At 31.5% G+C, this 16366-nt stretch overlaps 1 protein-coding gene and 1 long non-coding RNA gene across 2 annotated transcripts; one reads left to right on the top strand and one right to left on the bottom strand.

Annotated features, from left to right (window-relative positions):
• Nucleotides 1-709: 709 nt before the first annotated feature.
• LOC121121814 (uncharacterized) lies at nucleotides 710-1379 on the top strand. The gene is made up of 2 exons (XR_005865579.1): nucleotides 710-835; nucleotides 1135-1379. It is a non-coding gene; the product is annotated as an uncharacterized lncRNA (long non-coding RNA).
• LOC121121813 (uncharacterized) lies at nucleotides 1191-7407 on the bottom strand. The gene is made up of 3 exons (XM_040716793.2): nucleotides 7263-7407; nucleotides 7005-7202; nucleotides 1191-1805 (listed from the first exon to the last, which is right to left on the bottom strand). Exons 1-3 carry the CDS (start codon nucleotides 7269-7271, stop codon nucleotides 1380-1382), a joined length of 633 nt encoding a protein of 210 aa, XP_040572727.1. The 5' UTR covers nucleotides 7272-7407; the 3' UTR covers nucleotides 1191-1379.
• Between the last annotated feature and the right edge of the window lie 8959 nt (nucleotides 7408-16366).

Raw genomic sequence — 16366 nt, 5'->3', positions numbered from 1 at the left:
TTTAACCACCATTTTTAAAATGAATGGGAGATATTTAAGTATACATATCATAATATTAAATTCCTACATTTTATTCGATACTGCATTATAATATTGCTTTGTAATATTTTCATTAAAAGCGTAGCTATACATTTTTGTTTTTATTTGATTCCCAAAAATTTTAGATAAAAATAATAGAAGGACCAATTTATATATATAAATATACAACACCAACGAGGGATCAACAAGAAATTGTATTCTGTCCTTTTGGCTTTGGAAAAGGAGTATAAGTATAGTATTATTACTAGTGATAGGATGATTAATCGGAATCGATGAAACGGGTGTTTTTTCCGGAATCGGAATGGGTATCAGGAAAATAAAGTTTAATTTGCGATTCTTATGGATTATCATTTATTACTATTTTATTGATTTATTGTATCAATTGTAATTTTTAAGTATGTTTTAAAATATTAAAGAATCAAAATTGGTATCGGAAATGTTTACTAGAATTGCATTGGAATCGGCACCGGGATTTTATTGTAATCGTCCCATTACTAAATTCTTATTACTTTGTTTATTTATCAGAAAGAATAAATTAAGAAATACCCATGACGTATCAATCGAGACCTGACAACAAAATACATAGGATATTTTTGTGTTAGCGAGATAAACCTGTGTAATACGTAGAGTCAGCTGCTTTAAATGACACAGGAGTCAACTTATGAAAACAGCTAAAAAAGAAAATACACCGCATCTTTGATTATTTAAAAAAGCGACCCGTGTATGGCATGCCCTGGAGGTATTTAGAGTTTCATTGCCACGAAACTCCATTCTGCTGTTTGGAGCCGGACAATATGTAAGTCAGATAAATTCAGAATATTTGCTAGTTCAATATGCCCCTCTTAGTCGAGAAGTTGAGTAGAGTCGCATCCTCTATTGTGACGTCCATGGAACTCATGGAACACTCATGAAAAATTGTTAAAACAATTTTTGCAGATATTTATTTTGTAAGGTTGCAAACCTGTATTAGATAACACTTTGAACTAATTTTGTAAAATTGTTGTTGTAATCTAATGTTCAAAGGTCTGCTTGTATTAAAATAATTAATATCTTCTATGGCTTTGCAACTAAAAATATGTATGAACTTTGTTCTAGAGAATGGGTACATTTGCTTTGGAAGTGATACAAGTCAGTGCAAAATAAGTAAACAATTCAATATAGCTAAGTATGTATTTATGAACTTTTCTCATCATTTTCCCATTATTTCGTCTTACAAAAAACAAGGATTCGGCAATGTTACAATAACAGAGAAACAAAGGCACACAATTAATCGCAACCACTTTTAGAATATAATGTTATAATTGTCTTTTAATGTCGTAAAATATACATTGTTCCATGAATTATATGATGCTAAGTGAGGGAGCGGATGTCAAAAATAATGGAGGCTCATTTGGGTCAAGGATTGAAAGGGGTAAGACATGAATGGGAAGAGGCTTTGCTGGGGCTGGTTTAAGAGCATTAGTTGATAAAGTGAGTGGCTCAAAGCGTTTTCGTTTCCTCACAACTCGCAGAACTTTGGGCTTCCGTATAGACAAAGATGATCTTTTGATGCTATTGTTAGTGTTCAGTTTTCTTAGCTTCCTCTTACGAAGTTTTCGATTCCGAAAGGCTTCCTTCATACGGACTCGACTTTTGAGTTTTTGACTTTTTGGGACTGGATTCTCTTCTCGCATTTCCAAAATGTGATACCCAGTATCATCTGCTCGATAGCGAGTCACTCGTCGAACTCCAAGCGCATCTACCCACGAGTATTCTCCCGTTACAACCTGAAAGAAGAAATATTGTAAGTAATTGTGTACACTGTACATAATACCTATATTGTAATCTAATACAGAAATATCTCTTAAATTTTTCTAAAATATATGATTAAATCCTTAATATACACACGGATTTGAAGGTCATGTTGTGAGGGGCGTGATATATATAAATAATGGGTTGGGACTCATTTTAGAAGAAGAAAAATACATTTACCTATACAAGGATTTGTTGTGATATTTTTTGGTTTTTTTGTTCATCAAGTTTTTCATTAATATTCAATTCATTTCACCCACGAAGAATTAGCTCAAGCATGATAGGTTCAACGGCGAATCAATATGATTTCCATCTCAAACTGTTTCTGAGGTTACCTTGAGATACCTTCTACATTTTCTATAATGCAAGGCTCATAAATAATCAATTTAGTATCTGATACGAACGCCTTCGAAGCATTCATGCATGCAGTATTCAACTTGCATATTTAATTATTGTTCATTTTAGCATGTTAAAATATCATCAAAATCTTATACGAAGATAAAAGAAGAAAATGCTCAATAAAGGGCCTAACATAATTCAAAGCTATAAATCTGGGATAAATAAAAAGGGGTTTAACTACAGAATTTGACTTCACTAAACGACTCACGATTGTGGGCAAGAAAACGTGTCATCTGTCAATATCTACTTCCTTTTAGTCATCCATTTCAAGCATCTTTCTCATCTACTCCGTTTAAAGAGATATTAGGATTCCATATTTCTGCTAATTAAGTCAATTAACACTCGTCTTCAGTGGTAGGCTCTCTCTCATCTAAGAACTCCATAAGCTTGCCTAAGGCATCAATGTTCTTTTATATCGAAGAATTGGAGTCCAGAGTCCCTCTCCTCCGGTTCTGCCTCTGCCTCTAGACTTTTGATTGTAGAATCATGACAATTTCTGTATTGTATTTAAGATATTTAAGCCCATTGAGGATCTCCAAGTCTCAGCCAATTCTTATTTTTTACTAATAGGTATTAGAGGAAGACTGTAGAATACTTTTCCACTCACAACAGTAGGCAGCAAATAGCAGTAATCAAATTGCAACCTTTCATACACAAAGAAACGGGAAAAAGGTCCGGGAATCAGTTGGTAGTTGCCCAATTTTTATCAACTATAGAGTTACTATTCAATAATGGTTGAGAAGTGATCGCAGCTTAACAAGAGCAATTTCTAATTGAACCAATCAACGTTAAGAATACTTGGGATATTTTAGTTTTCGTGTGGTAAGGGTGTGTAGTAAGAACCCCTTTTTATATGTACTTATATAAATCCAGTGGCGAAACGAAGACCACGTGATCAATATTTGTAGGAAGTTGTGGTCGTAGTGATAGTTTTTTTGTCCGCTAGAAACCTTGAATATTACTTCATAATTAACTACACAGCCTCCATGAACTCACCCTATTATCTAACAAGCAATATTCTACGAAGGGGAAAAAATTGTATACTGCATAAAGGAAAATGATATTAAATGATTAAGTGACGGATTCTGTCGCTTAATAAAAAGCCCCATCTTTAAATGGAAAAATATATCAGTACGACCATGTATCTTTCAAGCTAATAGGTGAGTTTCGCTACTTTGTTTTAAGGATTTAAAATAATCAACTTTGAAGAATGCAGTGCCTCAAATGTTAAGCTGAATTGTAAAGAAAATTACTCAAGATATCAAGGAATATCAATTCTACCTCTGTTTCTATTCCAGGAGTCCCTCATACTAAACGTACATACTTATGTACATCTACCGAAAAAAATTCATTACTTTTTGTTTGTTTTTGAAAAACCATTACAAATATTCATTTGAGTGCTACTGATTTGATGGATGAGACTCTAAATATAGCAATTAATCATTACATAACCCTTTAAACAAATAAGCATAGGGCAAAAGGCAAGACCCGAAAAATGGGATGAAAAAATAAATATACAGATTTGAATGTATGTACCTATAATGAAAGAAAATGATGAGTTTATCGGTGAATAATGAGTCTTTCAACAAGCTGATTGTGGATTGTTGAAATAGATTTATCTTCATTCTCTACGCTGGAATGATTCAACATCAGTGACATTATCACATAAAAATAAGGGCAAGGCTTGAAGAGGATTCATCTTTTACAAAAACAATTCAACAACAGTTTTTTATTGAATTATCAAATAAATTAGGATTAGTTATGGTCCATATATGTATGTAAAGAGTATCATGACATCTTGGCAAACTCTCTTGGAGAGAATCTGCAAAATGAATAAAAATTGCTAATGTTAAAAAAATCCAATTACACTCATTTTTATTTCATTCCACTCCTCATGCGTACATATAAAACTTAATTCATTATGTAGACTTACTTTTACTACAGAAATATATCCCTATGCCGAAGAAATATTTTATAAAAATCCGATTAACTTAAATATATAAAGAAGATCATTTTAGACGACTAATGAAAACATTTCCCCATTTTCATTTTAATCCCGACTGATTTACATACATATATTATTTATAAAGGGATATATATAAATATTTATATGATTGAACGTTTATATTTATTGTATATGATTTACACAATCCCCTCATATAAAGTTGTTTTTCGAAGCCATTTTACTTTATCTTGACTCAAAATGCATTGTTACATATTTGCAGAAATCTATGTTATGTATTAGGATAATTGCATGGTTGAATAACGTAATTCAAATGTATAGACGGGTTACCACATCTATGCTGCGTGTACACATAATTAATTTCTAAGAACTTTGCATATTATAATCTTAAAACTAAAAAAACTCTCCCTGTCAAAATAATGAGGTTCTCTGATTTAAAATGTTTCTTATTTGGGTGAGAGAATATGACGAGTTAATCATTTTTTTTGCTTTCAAACATATTTTGTATCACAAAACCTCTCCACTTTGAAAGGCATAGTTGTTGAGGTTTGAGGATTATAATATTCAAAGTTTTTAAAATATATTGCCAATAGTGACTTCTTTATTGATATATCCTTCTATTTTTAAAATAATTTCCTTCGGCTGCTACCATGGCTCCAACCTAGGCCTAAAAGTGCCACAGCACTTCTTGATGAAGGTGTCGGACATGGCCGACCCCTGCTGCTCGATAGAGGACTTAAAGTGAACCAAATTTCGGTGAGGGGTAGCACAGGCTCTCCTCTCAAAAACTGGCCTCTCTGGATCCGATTGGCATTGGTTGCTGTTGAAAGCAGTTGCCGATGTCGTCATTTATAAGAGACCTTCCCCAAATCCTTCACATACGTCCTCACAGACTGACATTGAGAGCCTTAGCACGCTGCCTCATCAACTTGGCCGGACTTCTGAAGGTTATGATCTAAAACCATATGCTTTTAATTCTGTAAACAAGACTCCGGGAGCGCCTTACGACCTTCATGATCTCTTTGACAATCATTTCGGCGTGGAGCAAATCAGACTCCCTTTGGCTTTTCTCCTCCATGCTCAGAATTTTTCATTTTTGAAAGTTTATTTAGTTATTGTTTATTAACCGGAGCAGTACCTTCTTTTAATAACGCAACCTAGGATTTTAAAAATATCACGCTGAAGTAATTCAGATTGATTTAAAGTCAAGTTCACGGTTTCGCCTCGCACATTGTATAAATATATACAAATGTTGAATATGGTATCCCGCCTTTCCTAAACTTATTCGTTTGGGGACATTTTTGTAGTATTATTCTGAATTATATTATACAGGTATTTGTTCACCAATGGCTCAAATGTAGGTATGCTTATAAAGTATGATTTGCTGTATACATACATATGGACGTAAATATTACGTACGTTTCAACTCTTCGTTCCAAGGAATTCTTTGTTTACCACACGTAAATAAGTACACGTACTTATTTGAGGTATTTAGTAGTAGTTAATATTATTACTAAGTATTATAACATTAATCATAATCAAAAAATTTGAATTTCCTGATGTACATAACCTATGAATGATATTGTGAGTATAGATACAAGTAACGTTACTCGATGTCGAGGATGTAGCTCCCATGCAATGATCCTTTTATGTAGATATACATATATATATTTAACTTGCTAAATACATTATTGGAAGGCAAAAAACTCATCATAGGACTCAAAAATTATTATTGAGTGCTAGGACTGTGTGTTCAAAAGATAGGTCATGTAAGTGTACAAATATAAGTTCAATTAAGGAGGTTTAGTGACTGTATGAATTATGAATTTGCGAATATAAAGTTAATGGGTTGCATAAACTATATAAGTAATTAATTAATCAAGAAATGGCTCTTGTTTGGATATATTTACAGCCTACATGCATCGTTTTCAAAAATAAAACCAGCATTACTTTTCAGGTATATATTGATTGACCAACCGGCATTATTGGCACGGACATATTCTCATATTACATTCTGCCCATGCGCCTAGGGATTACGTATAAATAAAACCATAAAATGTCTAGTTCTTTAATAGTTAAGTCGATTTTCAGGATATAAAAAGAGGAATTGGTCGTGCAAAAGAGGACGATTGGTCTCCCTTGTTTAATATTTACTATGAATTTTCTGTAATAATAAATAAATATAATCTAATAGTCAATTTAGAAATGCATTTATGGAATATTTGGTTTATTATGAGTGCAGTTGATTTTCAGGATGTAAAAATGGACATGTCTGTGCTTAAGAAACGATTGGCCCCCCTAATTTAATAGTCAATAGGGATTTTCTGTAGAAATTAATAAAATTAAAATAAACATTAATTTAAAAATAAAGAAAGATCAAAACTCCTTCTAAAACCAAACTAATTGCCCACTCCAACTGTAAATTCTCACAAAATGGGGTAACTAATGCCCCTATTGTGCAGTCACGATTAAATACAATTACTTTATTAATGGCATATCGCTGTATTTTAATTTCAAACTATCCAATAAAATAAATAAAAACGTATCTGCTTTGCTGACATTTTTTATCAAATAAAATAAACTGAAAATACGGCTATTATTATTGATTTGAATACAAATTTTAAGAAAATGTTGTTTGAATCAATTTATCCATTTATTAATCTCCTGGTATTAAGTTATATATATATATAAACCGATATGTGCAAATATATTTGAAGGAATGAAATTGTAATCAAACTTAAGAGGTTATAGACATCATTTAATAAAATATTACATTGTTAATTTTGCCAAAGGAATGGATATACATTTTTACCTTATCATCTCTCGTCTGCGACTGTGATTGATACAGTTGCACATTATCATCTGAAACATCAAATGAATAAGAAAACTTAATTGGTTTCCTTTTGATCGAAAGATTTTGGTTTCGAATCCGTCTCCGATGCCGAGCTTCTACGTCAGTCAATTGAAGGGATAGTAACAGACAAACTATTCCTACAAATATAGAAATAGTCTGAAAATAAGAAAAAAATGCTTTAAAAGATGACTCTAATCACGGAATTATTGCACTTACACGCTGCATACTGATAGTAAAAACCTAATTCGGAGTATTGTAGACTCGCTAGAATACAACTGACAGTAACGTTGTTGTAATTTTTCTCTTTTTTCTTCATTTGGATTCAAGAGGTCAACAAGGGAATACAATCTTTCCTGCGCGTACCAGTTTTATACCATTGGTAGTAGCGGATACAATTATTTTATGTAGTGCTTACAAAAGCGAGGAGAGGAGAAAAAGAAGATGATGGGTGAGGGTTAGAGCAAAGTATGGTTCATTTATGTAACATAGGCGTGTTTTTTGTGGATTCATGAAACCATTCTATATACATATTGTGTTAATAATATATGAATTAGGCCATTATTAATCCATATCTCTCATAATGACTTGACAGTAGACACTTCAAATAACTTTTTCTACAAGGAGGAAAACATATAACATAGAAGAATATGACACTAATTGAATACATGATGCGCAAGCAATCTATGTCGCCACTTTGGTGCACTCTCTTCGGGAAACACAAGCGCTTGGGCACCTGATTTTTTCTTTTGTTATATAGCTTGTGAAAAAAAAAATGGAATCAATTGATGATTTCGTTGCCTCAAATATTTGAAAAAGGCGCGAAGTCCTCCTTGGAATCAGTGCCTCGACCCATAAAACAAATGCTCGATCTCTGGGACTCAGTAAGATGTTCGTTTGCAAGGTTAGGAGGGAAGTTGAGGCGTCGAAAGGGGATTTTGAGTCATGCAGACAAAGTTCCCAGGCCACGTTGAGGTGTTGGTGGTGGTTAGCTCTAAAGGCCTCATCATACCTCCTCATGTGTTTCCTCAAGGTCAATGTTGATCCTACTTGGACATGTTAGAGACCAAGGTGAAGCTCTGGATCGAGATATTTGCCAATGGGAGGCCTTACATCTGGCAACAGGACTCGGCTCCCTTCCACATCTAAGAAGAAAAAAAAAGTCTCAAATAATTTTGACAACTTCACCTCGTCGAACGTTTGGCCTCCTAACTTGCTGGAACGGAATCCGATGGATTTTTTTGTGTTCAAGAAGAAATTCCAAGATTTGCTATGGAGCAAAGTGGCGAAGGCCTGCTCGCGCTTTCGGCCTCGTATAGATACTTTTAAAAAAATGCTGGATGTGATTGTATTAAATAAAATAAATTAGAATCCATGAAGCTTTCAGAACCTAGTTTCATTTTATCAATTTGAAATATTGGTTAGATAGAAAATTGTATTTACATAAAATCCTTTACGAGGCACAGATAGCTTGCACACCCTGTATGCCTCAAGTATTGCACATTATCTGTTCATGTACCTATTTAAATGTGCCAATACGGAAAGGGGAACTCATCACATTTGTAGGTAAATTGAATTGGTTTATTACACAGTCATATACGAAGTCATTAATGTATAATGAATGCAAGGTAACTGAAAATTATTTTACTTTATTGTTTCAAGCAATACATCAAATGGAGTAATTTGTTTTCTAAACTCAATCAATGAGAATAATTGGATTACATTAGGTGACGAATTAATATTACATTGACAAGATAGACATGGTTCAATAACCTTTTCTGTCTGAATATATTTTTAAACAATGCTTGTCTTCCATTTTCTCTCGTTATGTCTGAAGAAAGGGTTAATTGTATTTTCAACCTTAAGGTTCCTATGTACCTCTTAAGAAAAGAAGGTGTTTTATTTTTTCTTTTATCTTAAGGAAAAGCTTTGTAAAAATTACTTATACCATGATTATTTTCAAGTGTGTAATGAATATTTATTAAAATAAGTTGTGGTATAAAAAAACTTTGAAAAACAATTATTATATTGATGTCTTTGTAAAAAAAAAAAAAAGACCACGAGAAGAAGGCGGGAGATACTTCAACATTTAAAATATCTACCGTTTTTCCTTTTCTAATTCATAAAGGTAATTTCTTCATTAGAAACATATCAACTCTAGCTATAAGGACTCCAAGAAAAGATTGGACATCAATACCGTACGAAGAGTCGTAGTTTTTTCTCCTCTCTGATTTGCTTTTTTTGCTTAAAATTGTCAACTTCAGTTTGTTTCCAATTTTGAGCATATTCAATATAAGAAATTAAATTATTTCACCAAATTAGAATTTTTTTTAGAAATATTGATGTAAAAAAATTAAGATTTAATAGGTCAACTTTTCATGGAGCAAGGGGCATGATTTTGTCAAATAGATGTCCTCAAAAAACTTGCCGTTTAAATTTTACTCTTCAAAAATTGAAAAAATTATTATTTTTTTGAATATGTGGTAATATGTAAAATTTTGGAAAAAATGGGAAGGAATATTTTAGTGTTTTGAACGTTGATTGGTTGACTTGGAATCAGCACTTCTTAAGCAATTAACAATTATCAATATTGATTGATTAATAATTCTATAGATGGAAAGAATTGGCTTACTACCCACTGATTTGGGGTTTTTTTTCTATTTCTTTTTTGTTTAAAGGTTGCAAGACATAATGAAGTGATTGACGTGTCATTTTTCTTATTATTAATATATAAGTTAACTGGTTAAACTGTAATATGATGTTGTTAAGCTGTGATATTAATACTGAATAATTTGATACTCATATTATTATTTGATAATACCACATTTTTGAAGAATTGGAAAAATATCAACTGATTTTGGAGTGTTTTTTTTCTTTGGTGGAAAAGTTACGAAATCCAATAACAATATAATTTTGTGAGGAGATTTCGTGGAAGGGAAAAATTGTTGTCAAAAAGAATTTTTTATACATTTGATGTTCCTTAAAACAATTTTAGATTGCTTTATGATTGAATAAATATTTGTTTTCAATTAATATAACTTGTTTAATTATTTATTTTTAAATGGGAACATCTTCTCAACATTTCTTAGAAGAATAAGATATTTAGTGAAAAAAATCATTTATCTAGGACATATTTTGCTTTTAAAAAATCATATATTTATAGTAGTTAGTCAATCATGTCATTTTCTACCAACTTTAACTTTTTTAAATAAGATCAATCATTTTTTTTGTTTATCGTCTTCTTTGAAAAAAATATTCTCAGTGTATATATTAAATTTTTATAAAATAATATAGAGCGCGGTGCCCAAACGAGAGCTGATCCAGGAGAAATGCTCCCAGTATCCCTACAAAAACCCACCTTGATCATATATTAACAGAGGAAGTTCTTGGAAACTTTTATTCCTATCGTAGTTACACCATTAGTAAGCATGGTATTACTTAGAAGCACAGAGCAGGGGAGCGAGACTTATTGAATAAATGAATCAATGCACTTGTTAAATATCAGATGCAATGTAAATGATTTTTTTTTTGGGGGGGGGGAGGGATGTATTTTTGCTATAGAGACCTTCTCTATTTAAAATAACATTAAATTTAGTGAAAATAAATTATAATGATATTGAAATACTTATATATTTATAAATTTTTAAAACAATTTACACCGAAAATAGGCGAGAATTTTTCTTTTTGAGAGAGATTTTAATTCCACCACGATCTATGAAAGAATAAACAAAAAAGCAAAACGAGCACACGCAACAACTTTTTTTTCTTTTTAATTTCTAAACTAAGTTTTTTCTTTTCAGAAATCCCTTTCCTACTCATTACAAACCAGACAGTACTATATAAAAGAAAATTAAAAAAATGAATGAGGCACTAATTTAATGTTGTAAATGAATTCCTTAATTCCTAATGGTGATAAATGGCAGTGTTTTTATTAAAAGTTAAAACAGGAACAGACAGCTAAAAAAACAGCTTTGGAAAAAATACTATTCTGCCTGCAACCAAAGTTATAAGCCAAGTAGTGAAACTAAGACCAAGTGATCAATATTTGACCAAGTAGTGTTCTGTGTGATGTTTTTTTTTTTTTTTTTTTGACCGCTGGAGGAGTTGAGTATACTTGAATATTACTATGCAACTTTGCTTGTGAATAAAGTGTCAGAGAGTGGCGTCATCTTGTGGCAAAAAAATACAACTCCACAAATTATATTACTTTTAATACGAGAAAATAACATAATCGTAAGGTTCCTCAAGAAGAAGGCCCTATCAAAATTCTTATTATCACACCTTATTTTTCAAACAACAAGCTACATACAGTAACATCACCTTGCGGATTATTTTTTAGTTTGCTCATTTCCTATTAACAATCTGTGAAATGAAGAAAAACTTGCATACGTCATAATGTTGTGTGGGTCCTTATTGGGAACCGAGGATCGTGGTCCAGTCCCATCCAGTCAACTGCAGTTCCACTTGTCCGTCCTTAAAAAAGGTAAAATCAGTCCCTCCAGAGGTCATTGAGGATATTTTTCCTTTTTTTATTATTCCGTTATACAAGTATAATAGCTTAAAACAACGAATATAATTGAGTAAAATATAATATGCCCGTGAAAGATATATGCAATAATTTTGATACATATTTCATATATCTAATTTCGCTTAATAAGCCATTTATATTTCTATGAAAAATTTCAAGAACTGAAAGTTAAGGACCAGTCCCAATAATGGACCATCCTGAGGACCAGTCCCAATAATGGACAGTCCTGAGGACCGAATGAATAAGAGCCAAAACATTGCTACCCAGGATCTTGTATACGCAATAAAATAATAGGTACCTAATATATATAAAAAAAGCTTGTTTCTCTTATAGGAGTATCTTTGTTTCGTTAGACGGCCTTGATTTTTAATTAATCATCCCCATTGCTAAATAATAATTATATTTTTTCTCATAATGTTTTATTTTGATATATATAACTCAAGCATGACTAAAAATGCATGCATAAATCTCTTCAATGTTGACAGGAGTTCAAATGGATATAAGTTTTAATATTTATTATTTTATGGAAAACTACATTGCTCGGAATTATTTACTATAACACAAAGTTCTTCAACTCCTTTGTTACCCACTTCATTCTAGAGCCAATTGGATCAAATTAAACTTTTTTATAACCATGAATACCCAAGTTAAAATAAAAAGATATTTAATATAAAATTCTAAAAAATATTCAAAATTGCAAACACAGTAAATGATGCCTACAAAAGGATTACCTTCATATATATTAAACAATAGTTTTTGTATTGTGTTAAGATATGTGGTGCGTGAACATAAAATTTTTTTTTGAACAAAAATCAAGTACAGGACAAAATCCCAAAATATTTTTTACTTCATATATAACAGCAAGCTAATTATTCATAGATATATTTGAGTCGATTATATGCTTTGAATTCAAATTTGTGGGATGAGTTAAGAAGCACCACGTACTTTCATCTATAACCATTTCGCCTTAGGACATTTTGTCTTAAAGCTATTTTGTCTCAGGATATTTTGCCACAATATATAAATATAGGATATTTATGACATTATTTTATTAAAATTGATGTTCCTTTGAAATAGCTATGAATTTTTCAATTTTTTTTTTTTTCGAAAAAATTTAATACTTAAAATATTTTTCCAAAAAAAATTATTTTTTGTGAATAACTGTGAGTTTTGGAATTTTGTGCAAAAAACAAAAACCAACAGTTTTTATTTTTAATATTAGAAATTTTTTGCAAAATAATTTAAATATCTGCAAACAGTTATGGATTTTTCGGGAAAAAAATTGCGAAAAATTTAATATTTGACATTTTTTTCCAAAAAATTCAAAAACCAAGCCTTTAAAATCCTTGGACGCCCCTGAATGTTATCTATAACGTGGAACCTTTATTTAATTAATAGAATGATTTATGTCCCGGTATACCCTTTAACATAAAATCTATCAATTTTTTATTCTTTTACTGTAACAATCAATTTGACTTCTTGAAGTGCAATTTTGCAGTGAGTCTAAAGAGTTAATTAGAATAATTCTTGATAGAAATTGACGATAATTCGTTAACGAAGACAAATGTAATCCAAACTAAATTGTGAGAAAAACCATTGTAGATTCCCTTTGTTTTGACGGTCCACATAATGAACCCCTCTCTACTATCAAATTTATGTACTTTTTTGAGCGACATCCATAAAAAAGGTCACATTGTGTGGTTAATCCCCAATGTTATTACAACAATAGTTCAAATAATTATGTTCTACTAATAATAACATTGGGTTATTCTTTGTTTTGGCATCAGTAGTAAGTAAAAATGTAATATTAATCCGAATCCTATCGTATTTAGATTCAAACTTTGGGTAAAATGCTCATAAAATTCGAGACAAGTATCTGTTTAATTTTGGCTTCGGAACTAGATCCTAAAGTTTGGGTACTCGAAATTTACTCACATATTTACGTATAAAGATCAGAGCCTACTTGGATCTGAGAAAATTTGGGTCCGTCCTATATTTACTTATCACTTCGTTACTTTTAGTGTGTCAAACAACCTTTCATCTGTGAAGAAACAGGTGGGAAAAAGGGCCGAAATCAGTTGGTAGTTGGTCCTTTCTTCCAACTATAGATTTATTATTCAATAAATGTTGGAAACTGTTCATAGCTTACAAGGATCTACTTCTAATTAAACCAATCAACGTTCAAAACACTGATTCGGGAAAAAGAAGCATACACCTCGACAGCTGACAACAAAATACACTCTATTTTTTTGTGTTATCGAAGTAATGTAGCGTTATGTGTTCATTGTTTGTAAATATCTATGTACTTAATCATTGTTATCCATCCATATAAGGTTCTTCATGAAACATTCCGTTTTTTTTTAAATTGTGAACTTTACATATAAAATCACTCCAGGGGTTATGAAATCCTTGCTACTCTTGTTAGCAACGTTCTCTTCATTGTCTTAATGATTATTCGATGATTAAATTCGAGGATTAATGTACCAAGTACTTCTCTTACTATCAATTAGGATTAGAAAATGAAAATATTAAATTAACTCATTACTTAATGTCATTATTAATTATATTATTTGGATAAATTGGACCTATTTATAGGCAAGTATAATCAAATTCAATTTAATTCTAATTTTTACACTCTAAAAACAATAATTTTGAATTTACGGCCAAAATTTAATCAAATTTTACTTTAATTTTCTTTTTGTTTTGTTCGACATGCTTATATTTATACTCTCAATTTCTTATATTGCATTAATCGAAAAAGTAATTTGTACTACAAGACCCCTCAATTCGTTGCAATTTACATTGTACCGACAATATTACTCAAGGGCCTGACGACTGCCACAAGTTAACAATATAGGATTACAAAACAGTTTAATTATTGTATCATCAATATTTGAGTCCTTATTTCAACTATAAAATTTAGGACATAACTCTGCACTCTATTTAATTCTACTTGGAGATCAGTAAAAGGTTTCCGATCCTTTGAGTATCCAAAGTAGTTCGTTTGACTACAATTTGTTTTGTTTTTTAAATGATAAATCAGGTATACATTTTTTTGCATGACTTGATACCGATTTTAATTTTTTGTTCTCGAAAAAATACTCTCAAGATGTCTGCCTTCTGTTTGTAAAACCTATTATTCACATGTTTTTGAGTTTTAGCCCTGCCTCTACAGAATAAATGATTCTTCCAGATTTCCTTGCTTTAATAAACTAAGCAAACGAAGTAACTTTACTTAATCCCCAATAATTAGCTATTAGTTATACAAAAGTTCAGTATGAGTATAACTGAACACGCTACAAATGTTTGTACATGTTAAAGATATTCACAAAAGCATTTGAATATTTTTGATTTTGTACATAATTTGAGAATATGCTGAATGGATTAAATATGATTTGATTATTGAATATATCAACCCACATATTGTACATGCTTCCTAAGATGTTTAATTAATGAAATATAAATGCACTGTGGCTCATTTCCATATTTACACTGTAAGATTAGTTTAAAAACACCTTCAGTCCCTAAAATTTGCATAATTTATGCAAGTACAATTAAAATATTTGTTCTACAACAGTTAATAACTGTTAACTGTGAATACTTCATTTAATAAAATCATTTACAGAGGTAGGGATTTGGGTTCGAGGCATACTCCACGGTAGAGTCCATATTTTGAATACTTGCGACTCGATCTGATCTCTCATTACAAGAATCAACTCGATTTGGACTCCAATACGAATTTAAACTTAACTTAAGTTAAGTTTATATGGTAGACGGGGTAAGTTGAGCAAATTTTACGTGCACGGTCACATGCCATATAATTTTTGTTTGTTATCATTTGTTTTTTCAGCAATTCATTTAAACATTAATCAATGAATATATCTAGCCTGTTAAAATCAATAACACCATACACCTTTTCGCGCTATATAATATCTTCGTACTAATGTAGAAATCTTCATCTTCAACCTCATGATCGGGGTAAATTGATCACCATTGTGGGGCAAGATGACTATTCTTAAAAACACACACATACTTATAACGAGGCTTGTGAACAGAATGCAAAATTGAATGGCGTTCTATGGAATGAGCGTTCAATGAACAGAACGGATTTTTTTTTAAACGCTGAACGCTAAAAATGAGATTTTAGCGTTCCGTTCTAAAACTACTTAAAAAAATTTAAGAAATCGAAGTTTATATATAAATATATATATATTTAAGTATGCTTTAAAGGGCTGATAAAGCAGAAACGAACGGCAGTGGGGACGGCATAGGGCCTACTTTTGACATATGCCCAGGAACGATATTCGTGAGGATTCATGATCGGCAATGAAGGAGGCTACAAATCGTGTTTCCAGAATTGGGAAAGTATCATCGAGCTATTGCAACGATTTCCAGCATCATGGAGGACGTTTGGAACGTAGTCTGGTTGACCGGTGGAACCTCATCGACCGCATAGCCGAGGTAGCGATCGTTCTTATAGTTTCTCGCCTAGTCCACGGCCCAGTTTTTGTAGTCTTGTTGCTGTACTGGGTGTTCTCAAACGAGGCATCTGTGACACTATCGATGTGGAAGTTGTAATTTGGTATTGTACAGTGTATATGGTCATGACTGTTTAAGATTTGAGCGCAGAACGGAACGGAAATAATTACTGAACGCAGAATGAAATTTTATGAAATAGTAATAAATAAATAATTTAAAAATGGGGAATGATTTTGCCATTTTATTCTTTATAGGTATATTTAAATATAAATTGGATGAATCAGTTAATGTTCCATTATTCTAAGTTACACGAAAA

The sequence above is a fragment of the Lepeophtheirus salmonis genome, chromosome 7 (assembly GCF_016086655.4).
Source record: "Lepeophtheirus salmonis chromosome 7, UVic_Lsal_1.4, whole genome shotgun sequence".
NCBI lineage: Eukaryota > Metazoa > Arthropoda > Copepoda > Siphonostomatoida > Caligidae > Lepeophtheirus > Lepeophtheirus salmonis.
Note: the sequence above shows the minus strand (reverse complement) of the source record. Positions and strands in the feature narration are given on the sequence as shown.